Consider the following 22,762-nt stretch of genomic DNA (forward strand, 5'->3'; position numbering starts at 1 on the left):
CAGTTGCCCTAATTAGTTGGGAATGGATTATTAATGCAGTCAACCACCACTCATGTGTTGAATTAGTGACTAATCCAACCACTTATGTATTTTAGTTGTAGTGTTAAATGGAAGATAGATATGGAAACAACCCTACACAAAATGCTTTCTATACGTATGATATGTTATTAGGGTCGTGACATATCATTTTTGGGTCCGAATGTAAAATATGGTATTTTTGTAAGGATTTAAGATAACAAAATAAACTTTTTTCCTCACAGAACAAAAAATATTAAATAATTTAGTTATAAAAAAGACATTAAATAATAGATGAATGCATACTCAAGCGGCGGTTGCAAAATGTTCGACATAATTTTCTTCAACAAAGATATTGTTGTTTGCAAAATCGTTTATTTTTACAAACTATTATTTTGGAATTTAAGAAAATAAAGTTATCAACAAATCATTTACGGTAAGTATAAACTCAATAAAAAATTAATGAAATTACTACTTGGAGAGCTCAAACCTACATCGAACCAGAGCTACCACTACATCCATGTTTAGTTTGTACTCTCGTTTTTATAAATAACCAAACGGGTAAGCTTCAAAATTGAAAAAAAAAAATGCGTAATCATAGTGCCAATGCGGACTACAACCCGCACCCCATGCACGACCTTGTATGTAATAAAGAATAGATTATACTTCTTCCAAAATGAAGAAGAGATTATGTCTAGAAAAAATATTCATGGATCCATTTTCTATCAATGGCCAATAGCACATTATAAAGACACTAAAATAAAGTGTTTGAGTAAGAACCTCACATATTTTGAGCTCATTTGCTCATTATGTTGACAAAAGAGCAAGAACCGATTTCTCAAATATAATGGTCTTCAAGTATAATACACTATAATATCACCTCTATGCTTTTAACCTTCAAGTATAAGACGCTTCTGACTGTCTAAGCTTTCGATAACTCCTTAGATTCTGGTGAGTTTTGAAATTTTTTATTTTAGTTTTGCGATTAATTTCACACGTAAAATATTTCTTTGATATCTCTAATTCTCTATAATATGTTTTATTGGAAGCAAGGGGAGAGAACAATCGTGGCACTTGCTTTTCCAATAACTATAAGGACACCTTAAAATAGTAGTCTATTCTTTTATGGGACTGAAATGGTAAGCACAAAACTTATAAGTACTCAACAAAAAAAAAAAGATTCTCAAAGAAAAAAAAAAAGAAGAAGAAAGAAATGGTAAGCACAAAACAGTCATTGGCACGCAAGGAACACCTGTACTAGTTTAAATTACTATCAGACCAGAATAATCTTGAGATACTACAACCACTATAATGGTTAAGGATATCCACCCACGTGTCCATATCTGGCTGGTAGAATTTAATGTGAACAAGTCCTATCCAATCTGATGCTGACTCATTTATGTCAAGTCCCACGTGCTGGATCACTGATCCAATTCATCCGATTCAGATCCTCTCAAGTCTGACCAATCTAATTCAGGATTTTATTGGCACGTCATCTATCACCAAATTAATATTCATCATCCATTTCCTCTTCCCTTCTCTCTCAATGTCAATCCCTATATATAGAGGTCCAATTCTTCTCTTCTCTCTCTCTCTCTCTCTCTCTAGAATTATCACAACTCCAACCAAGCCTCTCTTTCTTTCTCTCTCTACACCTATCAAAAGCAAACCAATAAGTCTCTTTCCTTCTTCTCTAGAATAACATTTCTGATTTTCTTCAATGGAAATAATACCAGCAACCATTACTAGAATAAACGGATTTCAAGCTGAAATTAATCGTTTACAACAAAACCCATCTTTTATTTCCCGCATTCTCGCCGGAATTCATGAAATCTATCAAATTTTCAGTCTTTGGACATTAGGAGCTCTTATTCTTGCCTTTCTAGCAACCTTCACCAAATTCGAACTCGTAATTCGTAGATCTCGTAAGGTTAAAACAGTACTTTCACATCCTTCTCCCCATACACTACCCACCCAAACCGGCAACGTCGACGACGAAGAATATACCGACGGTGATGGTGATGATGATGACTCGAGCAATTGCTCATTAGAATTTGAAAGCGAACAGGAAGACGAACAAAACAGAGATGAAGATTTTAGAGTGGCAGGTTCTCGTAATTCCGACGAATACCAAGGGTATAATTTAAATCCCTTAACCTGGTCTGACTTTCCTACCGGTAGACGCGTAGTAAAATCATGGTCAGGAGAATTTGGATTAGGTTTAAAATTAGGGTTAGAGAAATCTACTGAAAGTCTTGTTTCAATGTGGGACTTTAGTGATAAGTCTTTTTTTACAGAGATAAAAACGGAAATGTTGTTGCCGGCAGTCATTATATCAACCGGAATTGAAAACAGTAAAAATGTTGCATTAAGAATTTGGGACACACGTGTGAGTCGTCATATACCGGAGATTTTGGCTGAATGGCGGCCTCGCTGGAAGAGTCTTTCGGGCAATGAAGATTCCGGCCTAGCTAATACTCTCTTCTCTGTAGATATTAGGAACGTTAAAAAATCGCCGGTTGATGATTTGTCGGAACCCGGCATGCTAAAGTAAAGACATGTTAGGTTTACTTTTTTGGCTTTGGCTAATGGTGATGATTATGTTGTAAATAATTTTTTGTGATATCTGAATACTCTGTTTTATACTTCTATATCAACTTCCTAGCATGGAATTGTTTAATTTATCACATGAAAGTATAAAATCAGGAGTGGGCTCCTTGTCTCCGTTTAAGGGGGTCATTTCCGATTGACTCTTATGATTAGCTTTCTGCATGACCCTTAAATTACACGTAATACTAAGATTATTTTATTTTTATTTCGGGAATTTGGCCAAAACTCCCTAAGAAATTATGACTTTGATTAAAAAAGATTCATCAAATTCTTTTAGGCTTCACCTCTCTGATGGCAATTATGTAATTTTCTATTTCAGTGGAAAGACCAACCTAACCCTAGTCTAAGAAAATACCTTGCAAACACCTTCCACTGTCTTGCAAAGCCTTGCAAACACCTTGCAGAGCCTTACAAACACTTTGCAGAGCCTTGCGGACACCTTGCATGATTTTTGAAACCACCTTGCGTAGCCTTGCAAACACCTTGCATAGCCTTACAAACACTTTGCAGAGCCTTGCGAACACCTTGCATGATTTTTGAAACCACCTTGCATAGCCTTGCAAACACCTTGCAGAGTCTTGCAAACACCTTGCAGAGTCTTGCAAACACCTTGCAGAGCCTTGCAAACACTTTGTAGAGCCTTGCGAACACCTTGCATGAGTTTTGCAACCACCTTGCATAGCTTTGCAAACACCTTACGAACATCTTGCAGAGCCTTGCACTTAAGTTGCAACTGATGCCACAATGGTCTCAAGTTCATCTACTATCACAATCAGTTACATAAACATAACACATCAAAAAAAATGAAGACAATAGCAAGAGAAGACATAATGAGAACTAACATTTATCAACTCAAATCTTGTATAACCAACTAACATTGCATTCCAAGCAGCATCTCTTTCAAGCATTTTATCAAACACATTCCTTGCATCAACTATACTTCCACAACTTGACATTCAAAACTCATGATTCTCTTTTCTTAACTCATAATATATTGTTGAATGAAACTAAAGCAATGAAGAAGTTAGATTATACCTTGAAACTCTACCAGATTCTCATTCCATTGAAAGTATATAAAACCTTTGAAACCCTAGCAAATTATGAATGAAATTGAAACTTTCTCTCTCTAGAATTCTTCACCAAAAACTAGCTCAAAACCCTTAAAAGCATCTTCAAACAACAACCAAATAGATTAAATCACCAAAACCTAAAGTAGATTAACCTATCTTATAGAAAAAATCGATTTCAAACCCTCGAGATTCAGCTCGGTTTTCTCCAAGTTCCCTAGCTCGTCCATTTCATTCGTTAAGAAAACTTTCTGTGTTTTTAAATTGGGTTTCCAGGTATTTTAAATTAATTAAAGGGTAATTTTGACCCTTAAAAAGTGAGTGCCTATAAAAATGTCCTTCAAGAATATTTTAAAAAGGTAATTGGGCCCTAGCTTGTTAAAAACATAGGTTGTCTTTTTAACAAAAAAAAAAAACAAAAAATTGGACCTTCGGCCCAATTTCCTGTTTTTGTTTCTCTCGTCTAGTTGATGTTCTTCGTCATATTTTCTCTTTCGATTTTACCTTCCCTAGTGTCGGTCATTTCATCAGCTCATTCACTTAGTTGTCCGGAAATTATCACTTACGTATATTGTGAATGTTTCTCATATCTTCTTTCCCAAACGAATCTCCTTTCTTCTTTCCTATAAATTTTCTCCCAACTTAACCAAACATGTAGTCTTTCTTTTTTTCATCTTCTTCATGGTCCATAGATTTTCACTCTTCTTATTAAATGCCAAAGTCATCAGTCGAGAACTGGTTGGTGAATCTGCTATAATAGTAGGTGAAATACTAAGTTCTAGTTTCTCTCTTTACGTTGATATTTTTTATGTTTTCCCTCATCGTTTGTGTTTGTCTCGGTTAATATGTGATGAAAAACGCTCGTTCTAGGTTAGATTTTCCATGCATTTACACTCTATGCAAAACTCAAAAATGTAATAGGATCGGATGTTTGTCTTCTGCGAAAATGAAGGTAAACTGCGGATTAACATGGCAGTTTACTAAATGCCCCGATTTCACCGGTAAAAAACGAAAGTGGTGGAAGAAGAAGAAGATATGAGAGTTAATAAATAAATTCGCCGACAAAAAGTCGTCGATCAGCGACCTTCTATCGACAACCTTCTTAGATTGAAGAAAGTGAGGTGGAATAGAGGGAAGGATGAAAGTGGTGGAGAAAGAAATATGAGTTAGACAAATAAAAAAAATTCACAAGGGTAGAAATGGAAGGGTTGACAAAAATTAAGGGCAAATAGAACCACCGTACACAATTGGAGGCCAAATTGAATTATCAGACACCTGTGGGGGTCAAATTGGTATTAATCCTTTTTTAATTGTAGAAAATTCTAGTATATAAATCAATATTTAGAAAATTCTACAAGTTGAGCCAGAATCTGGCGTGTTTGATTTTTTTTTAGCACTTAGTGCTACCACTTACTAAGTGAATATTATTTAGTGACTGATATCAATTGTAAGTGTTATGTCGTTTGTTTTCTACCACTTCTAAGTGCATGATTTTTGTTTCTATATCAAATTTAAGTGTTATAAAAATGAGTAATTATCTATTTGGACCTTGAAATATTAAAATGCTAGCATTTTATACTAATTCATTAAGCTCGCGATTTTAGTTAAAAAAACCTAAGTTATGAATTCTTTGTGTAGGAACATAAACTGCAAATAATTGAGAATCATGACAGAGAAAGATATCACGTGACATCATAGAGTTTGGGTGGTTCCGTGATTAGTGAAGAAAGAAAAATGAAAGTAATCTAGGAGAAATGCTTCGGTGAAAAATGAGTGCTGAAAGGGGGGAGTTTTTCCTAAAGTTATAAACAAGTTTTGTATTTATCCATTATTTAAAGTTTCATTTTTAGTTATGATTATAGTCGTCATTATTACCAGGGCGAGCCCACATAGGGGCCGTGAGGGCACGTGCCCTGCGACCCTAATGACTCGTATGTGTTAAATTGCACTAGTCACTATATTATGTATTTATAGTAACACTTTATGAACATAATTATTCTATAGCTTAAGTGGTGAAATGCTTGGATTACGTTGTGGAGGTCTTGTGATCGACACACACAACACATTTTTTTTTAAGAATTTCCACTACTTACAATTTTTCCTCGAATGTCTACTATTTACGTTAGTTGAAAATATTGTTTGGTTTAAGATGTGCTTATTGAAAATACTTTATAAAATGCATGTTTGGTCTAAAGTTGGTTCTTATTAATTGAACTAATTCAATTTTGGCCTCCTCAAAGTGACCAACTTAATAAAACGACTTTGTAGAGATGATGAGTTTTGTAAATAACTCCATTAATTTTGATTCTGTCTGATTTTTCAGTGACTTGTATTTTGGACTTCAAGATTGTTTTTTTACACGTTTGTTATAATAAACATGTTATTAGAGAGAAAAGTTTATCTTCATTATTTTTTCCCATTATGATCACTTGCTATCCATCATCTCCACCATTTTTTCTTAATCTTCACCATTTTTTCTTAATCTTCACCACTATCTCTTCATTCCTTTGTTTCTTTGTTTTTTATTTTAATGTTTTTTGGGAATGCAATTTGGGGAAAGATTCCCAAACAATATTGATGACAAAATTAGAGATTACTTGTTGTAAATCAAAATTAACATGGAATATCTAAACTATAAATAAAAGTTTGTTGAAAATTGATTTTTTGATTCTAGCCTGATCGTATACTATGGAATTCTTTCACTAACTATAACAAAAAAATGCCCCCGCTCATAAAATTTTCTGACCTCGACACTGATTATTACACTGGGATAAGGATAAAAATGTTTGTTTTAACTCTTACGAAGTAAGTGCAAAAAAAATATCAAGTTTGCACTTACTTTGCTACCACTTAGAATTGATTTTCACTTATTAACTTAAAAAAAAAAAAAATCAAAGTCGAAATAAAAAGTGAATAAGTCTAACGTAAACCGATCTTAGGAAAAAGCAAAAGAAAATTAAAAAATTATATTTTAAATAATAATAACTTGGAAAATGCGATATATAAAAAGATGAAAAATCCAATCAAAGTGATACAATGTATACAATAAGGGAAGAGGGTATCTTTCGTAAGATATGTTTGCTCTCCCTTTCAACAAAAAAAGAAGATATGTATGCTCTGTTATTCACTGACAAAGATTATATCTCCCATACTTATCAGCAGGAATTGAGATAGAAGTTCCACGCGAATGGTCATATGAGCCAACTTTTAATTTGGGACCAAAATTATACATTGCATAAATTAGATCCTTATATTTAATAATTTTTGAGTTCTTAGTCCAAAAATCTACACCTAAACACATATTTAGTCCACTCTAATATTAATATAGGATTTTAAGTCAAAATAAAAATTATAATGGATATTTTGTCCAATTGACCCATCTTTATAGAAAAAACAGATCTCTATCATTTCTATTTAATCATAATACTCATTATAACCTTTTATATAAGAAAAAACTCACTTTTGAAAACCAATCCCCTATATTCTCTTTCTTTTTTTCTCAGATTTTTTCGAGTGATTTCAAATTTACTATCTGTTTCGCAATATACACGTTATTTAGTATCAATTACGTATATTTGTAAAACAAAACACATTTAGTATAGTTAAAGTATGTCTAGATGTTAAAGTTACAGTGTTTTTCTGTTTATTGATTCTTGTTTTGTTTCATATTTATTGTTAAAGTTTCATACTTTATTTCACTTTTTTTTATGTGTCATACGTAACACATTATGTATCAACAATATGTTTTCCTAAAGAAAAAGTGACTAAAATCACTTTTTCTGGAAAGATCGGATCTTAATCCTTTTTGAATTTTATTTAGGGCCTAAAACCCGTAGACCCTATATATAATTGACCAACTTATATATGGAACTTAACATCATCTCTTTAAATTTATTTAACTAATATAAAATTCCATCTGAGTTTGGTTATACCTACTGAAAAATAGGTAGGGGCAATAAACACGAATTAAAATAATAATATTAATAACTTTTTAATTATCTTCTACGATATCTTTTGATGAAGAAATATAAATATAAGTATATTCTACTCCATCATTGATAATGATAATTATTATCATACTAAAACAGAAATTATCATATTATAAACAAATTTGTTAATCATAACATCAATTACAGTTAATCTATTTTCTTTTGTTTTCTCATTGATATGTATTTTTATGTTGACAACAAAAGTTGTTAATCTGATTTTTAAAGTGGTAATATGAAGTAGGTGGAGTTTATGGAGGGCATCAAATGGACCTTGGCCGCCCTTCTGTCTATAGACAAACCATATAAAATAATTTGTTTAAGAGGCCAAAATTAGGTCAATGACAGTTGTAAATTAGAAGGGAATGGTCCATTAGGAAATTTTAATTAGAACAAGTGATACTAAGCTCATTGTCAAATATTTCGTAAGATTTTCTTACTTCCATCTTTCTTCATGAGTTTTTAGTCAAAAAAAAAAAAAAGATGCAGTGGTACTTCGAGTGATATACCTGACGTAGAAATGAACTAGCTGTTCGTTTTTTTTTTTGTTGAACTATGAACTAGCTGTTCTCAAAAAAAGAAAAGAAATGAACTAGCTTAATATCTTGTTTAGATAAGCCGGAGTTACTTCACTCTTCTACAAAGAAATTAGGTTTACATTCTCTCTTTTTTATTCATCACTTTTTACACTTATAAATAAAAAGATATTGTAGTCAATTTTGGGTTTTACACTAATTATTGACACTAATATTCATTTGTTTTGATTCGAATCAGATGAAGAAGATTTTGTGTCGGTCGTCGGATGTGATCTCCATCAAACTCCTAACAAAAATGAACGGCCAGACTTATACCTCACATAATCGACTGACATGTTTTAATGTATAGAATATTAGAATTACATTTTCGTTCTTTTTAACCTTTTGATTTAGGGGAATTTGGCCAAAACTCCCTAAGAAATTATGATTTTGGTTAAAAAGAATTCATCAAAGTTTTTTAGGCTTCACCTCCCTGATGGCAATTATGTAATTTTCAATTTCAGTAAAAAGACCAACCTAACCCTAGTCTAAGAAAATACCTTGCAAATAACTTGCACTGCCTTGCAAACACTTTGCACTGCCTTGCAAATACCTTGCAGAGCCTTGCATGGTTTTTGCAAACACCTTGGATAGCCTTGCAAACAAATTGCAGAGCCTTGCGAACACCTTGGAGAGCCTTGCGAACACCTTGGAGAGCCTTGCGAACACCTTGCATGACTTTTGCAAATACCATGCACAACCTTGCGAACACCTTGCAAAGCTTTGCAAATACCTTGCAGAGCCTTGCAAACACCTTGCAGAGCCTTGCAAACACCTTGCAATGCCATGCAATGGTTTGCAAATTAGTTTTTGAATTGATTTAACATGAAATTTGTTACAAATTATTATATTTTGTCTAATAGAATGTTGTATCGAAAAACTAGCTAAAACCCTACAAATTCATAATAGTCATTTTATAAGCTCTAGCACCATCATTTTACTTTTCTTCGAAAAACTTCCAAAGCTTTCATGAAATTCTCAATTTGAACATAAATACCAATCATGATTGTCCAAGAAAAAAAATATTTCTCACAGGCATTTCATCTAACAACTTTATAGCTATTTCAACCAACCTACGTCTTGTATAACCAACTAACGTTGCATTCCAAGCAACAACATCTCTTTCAAGCATTTTATCAAACACATTGCTTGCATCAACTATACTTTCACAACTTCCATATAAATCCAACAAATAAGTTTGAACATAAACGTCAAAACTAACAAATTGTCATCCATCATTCATAACTTAATGAAAATAAAGCAATGAAGAAGTTGGATTATACCTTGAAACACTATCAAATTCTCCTTCCATTGAAAGTATATAAAACTTTCTCTCTCTAGAATTTAGAACCAAAAACTAAATCAAACCCCTTAAAAGCCTCTTCAAACAACAAGCAAATAGATTAAATCACCAAAACCTAAAAACATCAACCCATCTTATAGCCAAAATCGATTCAAACCCCAGAAATTTTAATCGGCGTCAACAATCCAACTCAGTTCGTTCATGAGAAAAACTCAAGTTCCTGATTTATTAGTTAGATTATTACTAGGTATTTCTAATTGAATGAAGGGTATTTTTGACTCTTAAAAAGTTGGTGCCTTTAAAAATGTCCTTCAAGCCTATTTTTATAACTTACTTGGGGCCTAGCTAGTTAAAAAGATGGGTTGTCTTTTTAACAAAAAAATACTAGAAATTGGGCCTCCGGCCCAATTTCCTGTTTGATTTACACCCCCACGTGGACGAAAAAAAATTGACTTTTAGTTAAATGTCAGTTGTGCGAATCAAACATATTAATCAGTGAAAAAAATGTCCTTATTTATGATTTTGACATTACCCCACTTTTATCTCGATATTAAGATCACACCCCCGTTTTTTTTTTAAACTTTTAATTTATACCTCCTCCGTAGACAGGAAATGTTAGCTTCTAGTTAAATGTCAATTGAAAAAAACGGAGGCGTTGTCCTAGTATCGAGATAAAAGTGGAGTAAATGTCAAAATCATAAATAAAGATATTTTTGTCATGATTAACATGTGTGATTCACACAACTGACATTTAATTAGAAGTCAACGTTTTCCTTTCACGTGGGTGTGAATCAAAAGCTTAAAATAATTGAGATGTAGTCCTAATATTGATAGGAAAGACTGTCAATGTCCCGTAAAGAAATTAGGTTTAAAGAAGAGTACACTTGTGTGATTGTGTCACCCTTAAAGCTAGGCCCCCGTGGCCAGGACCCATGTTAGTCAAAATCCCATCAAACAAAAACTGAAAAAGATAAAGAAGTTTGGATGAAAGTGGGATATAGGTCATTTAGGACTATAGCGTCATTAACTCCACATGGTTATAGTTCCCCCTCATTCATTTAGCAAACTTTTGATGCAGCAAAATTGTACCCATATATGGCTCATTTTTGCTTGCATTATATTTTTGGAAACTTATGTCACTTAGCACTTAAAACTTCTCTTTTTCTCCCTCCAAGTCATTAATTGCTTGTTTGATCTTCTTTCTTTGCATAAGCCAAACTACAAATATAAATGAAAGGGTTGCTGTTCTTTTTGTTAGGCAGAGTAATAGTTTCTCACACATCAAGATGGCTTCTTTTGCTTGTTCATCTCTACTATCAATCAAGCTCTCTTCTCAAATATCTCTCAAGGTTTTTATTCTGTCTCTCTCTCATGGACTCCAAATATTTTTATTTTAGTGTAATCTGATGTTTGGTATTTATATTGGAGATTTCGAGGTCTTTAGTTCTTGTATAGTTTAAATAAATTGTCTCTTCATTCTGATTTATTTGTATAAGTTCTAGATATGAAGGGATTTTGTCAAATATGAACATGTTTTGAAATTTCTCCATCTTATTATATTGGCACTGAAATGGTTCTCTTGGTACAGATGATGTGGTAGATAGTCTTTTAGGCATTTTTTTATGAGTTTTCCCTGTAGTGTATAGTTTGCTTAGGAGTTCATTATATTATTCGTTTTATATATAATTTCGGACATCTGCTCTTGGGCCAGATATTGTACTAAAACAACACTCGTGCCAAAAGACACCGTGATTTGTTAAAAATATGTGATAAACAACTACTGCTAATCACATTTTGGTGATGTATCAATGTCATGTAATGACTGACGTAGATTGTAGTCGATTTCTGGAAAAAAAAAACACCTGCTAATTTCTTTAAACTAGATCCCCAAATATAGATGATTTAGTCCTCAAGGAGAACTTATATTCTAGCGACCTCCAAAGGTTTTGGAAACCCTTTTTTTCACTATGTGCAATGGAGAACTGTGAAAGTTTATGTTAGTTGATAGACTATAAGACAAACTAAAATAAAGAACACAATAGTTAACGAGGTTCGGTCGGATATTCACGACCTACATCCTCGGAGAAAGCCAGAACGGCTACATACTTTATTATCCACACTTGTGGTGATTCGTTACAATGATTATAATCGAATGCTTAAACTCCTAGAACCCATCTCTTATTTATAGGGTCTAGGGTTTCCTAGTTTCTCCTAACTAAACTAGGAAATAATATAATCTCTACTCAATATTACTATACAAGAGATATCCTAAATATATCTTCGATATCTTTCATATCTTCAATATCTTGGACTCATCTTGGTCGTCGGATCTCTTGATGTCGATCCTCCTCATCTTCATATATCTTGGACGGTTGATCTTGGTCCATATATCCTAACACTCCCCCTCAAGTTGGACTGCGGAACGTGTGGAGTATCCAACTTGAAGATAGAACTTGGAAAAGATGAATTTGCTCGTGTACAATCGGATTTTGCTTGCATACGATTGGATTCAAATCTTAAACTTGAACTTGAAGACTTGGCAACTTGGTAATATGAATAGGCTTGAAGACTTGAAATTCTTCGACTGAAGGAATCTTGGCACATCGTTGGGAAAGATGTTTGGAAATTGTGAAGTTTGAATGGAGATAAAAATCCAACCAAATAGAGAACTCAACCGATATTGAGAGTGAGAAAAAAAAATGAAGATTGTTGATTCATCACCCAACTAAAAGAAAGTCAGTGATGGTTTAGTAGATATCGTCCAAAACGATGGGAACGGTCAATATGTGAAAGTGAAGACCGGAAAAATCGATTGGCAGAAAAAGAGGTAAAGTTGTTTGGGAGACGAAAATTGACAAAACATTCCCAAGTGCTTTAGAAGTAGGCTCCCCCTGAATGGGAGAAGTTATTGGTGCCTCCCAAAACCATGTGAAGAGGAACTAGGTTTTATGATGAACATAAATCCAATTGAAATTGCTGGCATTATAACAGAATTAATCTTCATCTTTGTATTGATGAGAGAGAGAGAGAGAAAGTGGAGATTTTGATGGGATATTGATTCAATTTATTAACAATGATTCAATGAAGATGATATTCTTGCATCATGAAATCTGACGAAAAATTTTGAGCTAGATATTTGAAAACTCGAATCCAAACTACGAACCTTGAACTTGAGAATGTACACGTAGATAGTTCACCAATGTATTTCTTGAAAATCTGAACTCTAGGATAATAATACAAAGTAGATGAATATAGGACTAATATGAGAGTACTCATAAGACTAATGTTGGAAGATAAAAATCAAAAATATTGATTGATAAATTAGTCAATACGGAATTTAGAGAGAAGAATGTTGATGATGCCTGAGATTGAAAGGTATAGAGATGGTTCTGAAGATGCCAACCCTATGTTGCCCAATCCAAAGAATATTGTTCCTAACAGTAGGGTGGTTCCAATTATGAAGAGCATAAACTCCCTTGCGTCAAAATCATCTATTAAGTTCTTCATGTATGGTAAGACGAGGTGGATGGAAATTGCATGAAGTCGACTTGAATAGGAAAGTTTGATAATCACAAGATAACTTGGAAAAAATAAAAAATTGATAAGGTGATTTATCGATTATCTAATCACAACGACTAAAATTTTAAGAAGAGTCGAACGAATCGACAAAGTGATTGGAAAGTAAAATCACGACGCAAGAAAATCGTCGGAAATAGTGGAAGCTAATTCTTATTTATTTATATTTTGATGAAACATGATCGATGAACCTGCTCAGGATAATTTAATCGATCCAAAAAATCGAAAATTTGCGGAAGTTTGATCAGGATTGATTAACCTGCTCTGATACCATGTGAAAGTTTATGTTAGTTGATAGACTATAAGACAAACTAAAATAAAGAACACAATAGTTAACGAGGTTCGGTCGGATATTCACGACCTACATCCTCGGAGAAAGCCAGAACGGCTACATACTTTATTATCCACACTTGTGGTGATTCGTTACAATGATTATAATCGAATGCTTAAACTCCTAGAACCCATCTCTTATTTATAGGGTCTAGGGTTTCCTAGTTTCTCCTAACTAAACTAGGAAATAATATAATCTCTACTCAATATTACTATACAAGAGATATCCTAAATATATCTTCGATATCTTTCATATCTTCAATATCTTGGACTCATCTTGGTCGTCGGATCTCTTGATGTCGATCCTCCTCATCTTCATATATCTTGGACGGTTGATCTTGGTCCATATATCCTAACAAGAACCACCAATTTTATGTTGCTTAAGACATTCACCATCTAGCACATCAGATGTCTCTTTTTTATTGTCCATATATGACTTGTCTAAGTCTAACTTGCTTGGTCATTAGCACATTAGTAATAGTCAACCATTCAAGTAAGACAGACTTACAAGTTAGATAAAAAAACAAGAATTATGAAATACGACTCGAGTCAACTCAAATCTTGAGTCAGATTTCTCATTTGAATCTGAAAAAGAAACAAATACCACCTTAGCCTTCATGTTTCCCTTCTTACATGTGCTTTTACTTCAAATTCTTGTTGAGCTCTTGGTATAAAAAAATGATCCCTTTCACTTCAAGTTCTTTACAGTTTTATGTCCACAATGTAGGTTGACCAGTCATGGCAAGCTATGCAACCTCAGTCTAGTATTGGAGCTAGTAGTGCTGAACACATTGGCCTGAGGATGACAAAAATCGGAGCGAAGATAAGCAACCGATGGAGTTTCATGAGAGGAGCAGAAGTCGTCGTCACATCAGATGTAGTAAGCTTTATTCCAAATCGAAAACTCTGTGGAATATCTTCTTCATGTAATCCTTTCTTCACTTCGGTTTTCTTGTTCAATTTACATTTCGGTTGGAAAATATGCAAGAATATGTCTATCACATAGCCGATCAAGCAAGGCTGTTCAAACTTCCTTTTTCATTTTTATTAAGTTCACGAATGATATTCTTTTGCAGTGCTCACAAACTCTCAAATCGCTAGCAGCATTTTCACTCTCGGAACAGTTGCTGTTCTTCCATTCTATACTCTCATGATTTTTGCTCCAAAAGCCAACCTGGTTTGTGTATAAACATATAAATATAAAAGAGCACCACAATACAGAACTTTGTTTTCCCTTTCCTAGACCAAACTGTTTGATTGGATTAAGTCGATTAAAATGCAGACTAGGAGATCCATGGAGAGTAGCATACCTTATATCGTTCTCGGAGCTCTATATGCATATCTTCTTGACATTTCTTGGACACCTGATACAATTAGGATGATGTTTGCAAGCAAATACTGGCTGCCAGAGGTATGCATTTCAAACATATGCTTTGTTACTCGTCTCATAAACTTGTAAACGAAATCTCTGTGCAGTTACCTGGTATGGTGAAGTTGTTTTCCAGTGAGTTGACACTGGCTTCTGCTTGGATTCACTTGTTAGCTGTTGATCTCTTTGCCGCAAGGTCTATATTCTCGCTCTCTCTGTTCTATCTTTCTCGATCGCTTTCTTTTTGTTGGTGGTGGTAGCTCTGACAGAATTCATTGATTCAGGCAGGTATATTTTGATGGACTCGAGAATGATATAGAGACTCGACATTCAGTATCTCTATGCCTGCTTTTCTGTCCGATCGGAGTAGCAAGTCATGTAATCACCAAGGTACTAACCAAAAGAGCTGCACAAAATACAAACCGAAAATTTGATTGAGCAGAAACATATTGTAGAGCAAAGTTACAAAACAAATTTGAACTTCCAACATCTTTTTGTCATAGAACTTGATTGTAAATCGAGCAAAACAAGTAGAAAAATCGCATTGTTTCTGGCTTGTGTTGTATTCTGACATGTTTTTCGATTTTATGTCCGTACAAGTTCACGAGTTGAAGCATTCCTTAGAACACTTGTGTAATGAAATCGCTTTTGGAATCTTTTGTACCTTATACTCACATAATTAAAACCAAGAAGAAATTGTAAATAGGGTCACTCTCTAAAGAAACTATAGGAGCCCTGTCCTTGGGTGGAAGTGTGGAACTCTTCATTCTGTTTGAGTGTTTGATGCTTCAGAGTACTTCTTATGAAAACCTAAACAAAAATATCCCTGTGATAAACCACTAATGCAGAATGGATATAAAGAGCTCTTAAATCTTAATAATGCGGGCAAAAGATGAGTACTGTAGCAAGAAGAAGAATTCAAGTCTAAGCTTACAGGGTCAATTCAGTAAGATATCCGGCAAACCACTTTCTAACATCATTAGACCCCCGATGAACTGAACTATTTGACTTCCATATTTGTCTAGGTTCAAATTTGATCCTTAAATCCTGATGGACAAAATGTGTTATTAGTCCTTTTCGAATATCCAATTCGACGGTTTTGCTCGACAAATTGTAAGACAAATAAGTAAAATAATAAGTCATAGTTTTATGACTGAGTCGAGTATTGAATACTCTCTCCTTAGACGGTATTTGTCCGACAATGGTGCTAAACCAGATTGTTTATACGAATCCTCTCACATGATAAAACAGTCTTACCTTCTTGAAGCTCAACACTTCGATCTTAAAGAAACTTCGAACAAAATATGTAGTGAACTCTCTTGACCACTTATATTGTCCCACAATGGTCTCCTTAGACGTTATTTGTCCCACAATGGTGCTAGACCTCTAATGCAAACTCTAAAACTCTAAAAACTTCTTTATTCAAAATGAAAATTGGATTATATTATTAGAGAGAATGGTTACTATCAGACACAGATCAAAAGGTGTGTCTCTTTTATTTTATTTCAACAAGGTGTCTCTCAAAATTTAATTCACATGCATAAGTCCTTCACAATAATGGTCGTTGCCAACAAATCCATCATTCCGCTAGCTAAACTTAACACTCAATAACTTCTTTCCTTATTGGTCAGCTTCAGCTAGTAAAAAAGTCAACAAATTGACTCGAGTGACACGTGGCAAGGACTCGCGTGCACACAACCAAACCCTTAATAGAGGTATTGAGGGGGTGGACTTGAAATAACTCCACCACCTAAACCCACCTCTAACTGAGATCTTTATGGAAATTCGGCATTCCTAAATACCTGGAATCCTACTGTGGCCTCGAGGTAAACGAGGAGGTTGATATGAGTCAACCCTGCCACTTGAGCCTTGCTCTGATAAGAGAGACAACATGGAGGTCTGTAGAAGTGAGTTTAACAACTCCAGCTTTGCTCCGCCCAAGAGAACGACGGCTATACAGAAGGTCAGATAGTTTCACAGATCCACTTTTCATATTACATATCATTATTGCCAAAAAAAATACGATCATATGATCAATGATTATTATCCAACGACGACCATGTCAAGTGGCTCTCATCAAACTGATCTCTTACCACCTTATAATCCCAGTTGGTGATCTTCCATTGTCATCGAAACCTATATAAACATTACAAGTTTGCCTAAAGTTGAATCAAATCCAATCCGTATCATTCAATTATGTTTTAAACCTAGACACCGAACTAACTGGAGCGTAAGAGTGTCTTTATAGCTACTCCCAATTTCAAGCCACCATTCAAGAGGAAGCTTGGAGACAGAAAGAGATAAATGATGTCGATGAGTCGATGACGATGGTGGTGATGGTCAGTGATGGTGGATGTGAAAGAAAGAGACTGAATTTTTTTGTTCAAAAGTTGTGGGCAATTGCAAGTCGACAGTTGTCGGGGACCCATTGTGACAAACTTACCCAATGACTAAGACAAAGAAATGATAAATAAGAAAATCTTCTGAGTGTTATAGGATGGTGCGGACCAGCCTTCCGGGTTGCTAGTGATACTGTCCGCTTTGGCACACTTGGGCCTCACGGTTTTAAAATGCCTCACTAGGGAAGGGTGCTTAACCTCTTAAGAGGAGCACCACACTCCTGTCTCCCACCAATGTGGGATTGCTTTACAACACACCATCCCAAGACCACATCATAGTAGAGCGAATCGTGCTGATAACGTGTTATAGGATGGTGCGGACCAGCCTTCCGGGCTGCTAGTAATACTGTCCGCTTTGGCACACCTGGGCTTCACGGTTTTAAAAGGCCTCACTAGGGAAGGATGCTTAACCTCTTAAGAGGAGCACCACACTTCTGTCTCCCACCAATGTGGGATTGCTTTACAACACCGAGAAGATTAAACTTGACTCAACAAATTGTAGTTTTTAGAAATAAAATTGAAAAACTAGACAGATGTAAAAGTCAAATTTCCTAGATCATTACCGATTGGGATTCAAATTGAATGAACCCTAGGGCCAGTTTGGCGCGTGATTCATGAATGTGATTCCGGAGAATCGCAATCCCGTTTACTGTTTGGCTCGCGAGAATGTAGGGATAATCCTATTCCCAGAAGGATATGATTCCCCTTATACGAGATAACAAACCCAAGGATGGAGTCGGTTTGTGATTCTCATTCTCGGGAATGATTTTTATTTAATATTTATGGACAAATATATCCTTAATAAATTATTAGAATGACTAATATTAAAATCGTCCTTAACATAATATTACAACTAAAATAATTAAAAACATAAGAGTTTAGGTACCACCATAACATCTCTCTCCCTCGAATGTTACTCTCTTTAGTTTCTTTCTCTTCTCTAGTTCTTTGGTCATTCCAATCGATTCCATAACGTTTAAAAAGAAAAAAAAAAAATTAGTCAAAACTTTATTAATTTTAAATAAAATTTTGAATATTACGTATCGCACTACTAATTCATATCTACAAAATTGAATAGATAATACTGATTAAATTACATAACAAAGTAGACATATAACTTATGTAGCTTAAGTAAAAGGATATATAACAAGACTTACAAAAATTAACAAACCTATTCCTATACGAACCAAACGCTAAGTTAGAGATCTATCAGGAATCGAATTCTTATTACATTCTTATTACTGGTCAAAGCAAACATCACATTAAAATAATCTTGGTTCTCTGGAATCAGAGTGTGAGAATCACATTCCATTCCGCACGAAAACATAGCCTAGATATGTTGAACAAGAATGGGCACGTTGGTCATATGCCGATTGCAGACCCAAGCCACATGGCTTTTTTTTTGTTGTTGTTGAGAAAGCCACATGGCTTGATTATACAAAATAAATAAAAATAAATAAAGGTTTAATGGTAGCCCATTCTTCGAAAAAATGCACGTTCATAGTCCCTCGATCTATCACTCCAATATCTCCTCCCGAACTCTCTTTACTTTCTTTCTCTCTCTACAACCTTTTCGCTGGACCAGACGTCACGGGTATCTGAGTAATTTCCACCTCATTTGATTCTCTTCTCTTCTGGTTTGATTTTTCCGGCTAAATACCCCTCGCCGGCCGGGATCTGATAACCTAAAGATGGAAGAGGATTACTTACAGCTTTTCGTTAATGAAACCACCTTTTACAACCATATTGTTCTTGATAACCTTCTACCTTCAAATCTATGGAAACCTCTTCCTCACGTTTTACAAACTTGGATTCGAAATTACATTGGAGGAACTTTGCTTTATTTCATCTCTGGATTTCTATGGTGTTTCTACATCTACTATTTGAAGAAAAATGTATATCTTCCTGAAGGTATATTTTGCTTTGATCTTTGATTTTGTTTGTTTGAATTGTTTTCCGGATCTTCTTTGATTTTTGTTCTGTTTCAGCTTGATTGATGGAAATGTAGCGTTTTTGTATTAGGTTTTATATAATCTGTTATGCTGTTAATGAGGAGTTTGATCTTATTTGAGGACTAGTTCTACTTGTAGTTATTTGATGCTAATGGTGTTTAATTTCCAAAACAACTATTGAGGGCTAATTTCATCCAAATCAAAACCAATTGGCAACGAGTGGAGAGGACCTAGACATTATATTCTTGGTTGCAAAATACCCATTCTCCCATGTGGGACTATTCTCACACGCCCCCTCACGTGTGGCGTCTTTGAGCCTAGCACTGTGTTTTTTTGCTTTCGGTTAACGTGGAGCATGTGTTGATTTTAAACCTATCAAGAGACAAAAGAAATTCCCAGGCTCTTGGTTCTTGTTTAGTGATTAAGACGTGTTAAGTTAGAATCCATAGGATTCAAATCGAATATCGAGTTGTTTGGGGTCAACACTTTCATTCCCTTGAGCAAATAATACTTTGTCTTTTTTTTTTTGATACATCAGTTCCAGAGGTTGAACTTGTGAATACTTATCCGAGTTAAACACTAACTACGGCATGAATTCTATAGCTTCTTTGCGAGCGACACTTATTTACTTATTTACGTGGATGACATGATATTCCAACAAGAAAAATTTGAAGCTCATTACCCATTTCCTTTAATTTCTTGGAAACCTTAGATTCGAATCTGGTCTCATACCCATCGGTTGAAAATATGTAATCTTAAGTATCTACCATGATATATAACTTGGGTTTTTAAGGATCTATACGATATATTGGAGTCCTAATGACTTATGTGTTATAAGAAATTTAACGTCTCTTAGTCTTGATAACCTTCACCACTTCTTCAAGCAGTCACGCGAAACAGGGAGGATGATTTTGAAATCAATCGAGAAATCAGACCGTTATTATTCATACCTCCATGTAAGAATCCTGTACGGAAACTTGAACGTAGTTGCACATTTGCATACCATGAAGTATTACATCCAAGAAGAACACTGATCAGAATTCCTTATAATTGATTGTGAAGTATTCGCGTATGAGCGGATCTGCAATCATATAATTATATAATTAATGCACCTTACATGACAGCATACATTACCTCTCTTCAAAAAAGTCACTCGTAAATTAAATTTTAGCTCTCTCTAGAGTTTTGTGGTGCCCATCAGACCTGCTGTTTCAGTTTGGGAACCCATCTTTGTTTCAATGAAGAAACCTGTCTTTTTGCTATACGAATACACGCTGCTACCTAGTATAAGAGTTCATTCTTTCCTCCCTTTCAAAGAAAAACGCATTCCCTCAATTATTGGTTGATTGTTTGTTATTGTTTTAAGGTGCCTTTTATAAGTGAATTTCAACCTAAATAAGAAAAGTTAGATTGTGATACTAAAGCTTGCAGCAATGCTTATTCGGTGAAAAATAACAGTTTCAGGATCTAATTGACTTTTGATTGCAGATGCTATACCTACAAGAAAATCAATGCTTTTACAAATATATGTTGCAATGAAGGCTATGCCATGGTACTGTGCTCTTCCAACACTTTCAGAATATATGGTTGAATCTGGCTGGACAAGGTGCTTTTCTAGAATAAGCGACATAGGATATCCTGCCTACCTTTTCTATCTGGCAGTGTATCTTGTCTTTGTTGAGTTCGGGATTTACTGGATGCATAGAGAATTGCATGACATAAAGCCCTTATACAAGCTTCTTCATGCGACTCATCACATCTATAACAAGCAGAACACACTCTCTCCATTTGCCGGTAAGTTGTACGTTTTATTAAAATTCTATTTTGCATACTTGATGTCTGCTATCTGATTTAATGTGAGCTTTAAATACCGAGTTGTTTCCACACACATTCTGAAACAATAGATGGATAGTACGGACACATATCAAAACCATCCAAGACAATTCCGTTTCTTTCACCGCTTCAAAAAGATCTAAAGACGAGATTGACTATTTCCTTTCTTCTTGCATACCTTCAACTAGCCAACTAGGTATAGGAGATATTCATGCCACTTCCGTTTGAATTGTCATGGAGGAAAGCATTATATGATCTAGTGGTGGAGAGTGTTGAAGCTCATGACACTAGGAGAAGAATGAGATCCACCAAGTAGCAATCAACCAATATCTGTTAATTTATTTTGAAGCATATGTTTATGTATTTAATCCCATATTTGTGTGTTTACTCGTCAGTGCTATCAGTGTGATTTGGAGCCATTTAAGTTAGCCACAAAAAGTTCCATCGAGAGCACATTGTCTGAAATAACCTAAAATAACCATTATGTCCATCAATAAAACAAGTCATAGTCACACAACTCCAATTCAGACAAGTTAGATTCAGGCGAGTCAAATTCATACAATGAAAAGACGAGCACCACCTTAGTTTCTCGTGTACTTTTGCTGTGCCTGTAAATCCATCTTATTCACACTGTATCCTTTCAGTTTAGCGATTACCGTTCATGGATAGGTAGTATGTGACGAAATTATCATCATAGTTAATTTCTTTCTTTCTTGTTTGTTTTCAAGGCTTGGCATTTCATCCGATAGACGGGATATTACAGGCAGTTCCTCACGTTATAGCACTCTTCATTATCCCAACTCATTTCACAACTCACATTTGTTTATTGTTCATCGAGGCTATATGGACGGCAAACATTCATGACTGCATACACGGAAAGCTCTGGCCTGTAATGGGTGCTGGTTATCATACAATTCATCACACAACTTATCGGCACAACTATGGTCATTACACCATATGGATGGATCATTTATTCGGTACTCTTCGTGACCCTGTGTTCGAATCGGCCAAAGAAGAGTGAGAAACTTGGGGGGTATTTGTTATTTTTCTTTCAGATATTAAGTCTGATAAATTTAAAACAACCCCTTGAGAGATTAGTATTGTACTAATTGTTAATTAATTGAGGTTTCGGCAATTGTGGAGTTTGTTGAAGGCATTTGGTTATGAGAGGCTAAGATGGATTTGAGGGTCCTTTTGTTTGTATTTGAGTTCTTGTGTTCTAAAATGTTCTATTTTTATGTGAATGTGCATTTATCTTATCTTTGAGTTTGATACTTTCATCACGTCTCTCTTTTTTTTCCAAAGTTTTGTCAACTTGACTCCCGCCACAAACGTCTCTCTCTCTTCACAGGGAAGGCCAATGCCAAGCCAGCAATAGTTAGATGATTGCACAAGGATTATTTTATAGTTAGATGACTCACCAGTCTCAAACCCAAAACAAAGGCTCGGACTGTCCCAGTCCGAAGCCTTGCTTTGGGTTTCGGACAAGTCAATCTGTGTCCAGGGGCAAATAGATGTTTGCGGTCAAAGGAAATTGATTTAAATATCATATATAGTTCTCTTCCTTTGGTTAGAGCATCTCCAACCTAGGCCCGGGTAAGGTCGATAATTCAATTTTTTGGCCTCAGACGGGCAATCCAACCCCAGTCGACCCTAACATTAGGGTCGACTGAAGTCTTCGCAACACGACCGTTGGGCAACGGTCATGTTGGGCTTCATCCTAGCCGTTGGATTTATCCAACGACTA

At 34.9% G+C, this 22,762-nt stretch overlaps 3 protein-coding genes across 4 annotated transcripts; all 3 read left to right on the plus strand.

Annotated features, from left to right (window-relative positions):
- Positions 1 to 1,603: 1,603 nt before the first annotated feature.
- Positions 1,604 to 2,672, plus strand: LOC147566277 (uncharacterized). The gene has a single exon (XM_086668285.1). The coding sequence runs from the start codon at positions 1,736 to 1,738 to the stop codon at positions 2,567 to 2,569; it is 834 nt and encodes a 277-aa protein (XP_086524411.1). The 5' UTR covers positions 1,604 to 1,735; the 3' UTR covers positions 2,570 to 2,672.
- A 7,909-nt stretch (positions 2,673 to 10,581) lies between these two features.
- LOC147566278 (protein ABA DEFICIENT 4, chloroplastic-like) lies at positions 10,582 to 15,485 on the plus strand. 2 transcript variants are annotated; one of them, XM_086652784.1, is made up of 6 exons: positions 10,582 to 10,905; positions 14,190 to 14,388; positions 14,539 to 14,639; positions 14,745 to 14,873; positions 14,939 to 15,027; positions 15,120 to 15,485. In XM_086652784.1, the coding sequence occupies exons 1-6, from the start codon at positions 10,843 to 10,845 to the stop codon at positions 15,148 to 15,150; spliced, it is 612 nt and encodes a 203-aa protein (XP_086508910.1). In that variant the 5' UTR covers positions 10,582 to 10,842; the 3' UTR covers positions 15,151 to 15,485. The 2 variants fall into 2 exon arrangements, with proteins under 2 accessions (XP_086508910.1, XP_086508909.1); XM_086652783.1 differs by having other exon boundaries at positions 10,628 to 10,905; positions 15,116 to 15,485.
- A 3,140-nt stretch (positions 15,486 to 18,625) lies between these two features.
- Positions 18,626 to 22,274, plus strand: LOC147566279 (delta(7)-sterol-C5(6)-desaturase-like). The gene is made up of 3 exons (XM_086652782.1): positions 18,626 to 19,141; positions 20,671 to 20,976; positions 21,744 to 22,274. Exons 1-3 carry the CDS (start codon positions 18,922 to 18,924, stop codon positions 22,034 to 22,036), a joined length of 819 nt encoding a protein of 272 aa, XP_086508908.1. The 5' UTR covers positions 18,626 to 18,921; the 3' UTR covers positions 22,037 to 22,274.
- Positions 22,275 to 22,762: the final 488 nt, after the last annotated feature.

This window comes from Eschscholzia californica, unplaced genomic scaffold, assembly GCF_041429995.1.
Source record: "Eschscholzia californica isolate CP2 unplaced genomic scaffold, dmEscCali1.0.p SCAF_1, whole genome shotgun sequence".
Taxonomy (NCBI): Eukaryota; Viridiplantae; Streptophyta; class Magnoliopsida; order Ranunculales; family Papaveraceae; genus Eschscholzia; species Eschscholzia californica.

Excerpts from the sequence above, each read along its gene's own strand:
- LOC147566279 (XM_086652782.1), top strand. The coding sequence starts at position 18,922 with ATGGAAGAGGATTACTTACAGCTTTTCGTTAATGAAACCACCTTTTAC. Across the intron at positions 19,142-20,670 it reads AAATGTATATCTTCCTGAAG|ATGCTATACCTACAAGAAAA; the intron begins GTATATTTTGCT and ends TTTTGATTGCAG. Across the intron at positions 20,977-21,743 it reads CACACTCTCTCCATTTGCCG|GCTTGGCATTTCATCCGATA; the intron begins GTAAGTTGTACG and ends TTTGTTTTCAAG.
- LOC147566277 (XM_086668285.1), top strand. The coding sequence starts at position 1,736 with ATGGAAATAATACCAGCAACCATTACTAGAATAAACGGATTTCAAGCT.
- LOC147566278 (XM_086652783.1), top strand. The coding sequence starts at position 10,843 with ATGGCTTCTTTTGCTTGTTCATCTCTACTATCAATCAAGCTCTCTTCT. Across the intron at positions 14,389-14,538 it reads CTGTGGAATATCTTCTTCAT|TGCTCACAAACTCTCAAATC; the intron begins GTAATCCTTTCT and ends ATTCTTTTGCAG. Across the intron at positions 14,874-14,938 it reads GCAAATACTGGCTGCCAGAG|TTACCTGGTATGGTGAAGTT; the intron begins GTATGCATTTCA and ends ATCTCTGTGCAG.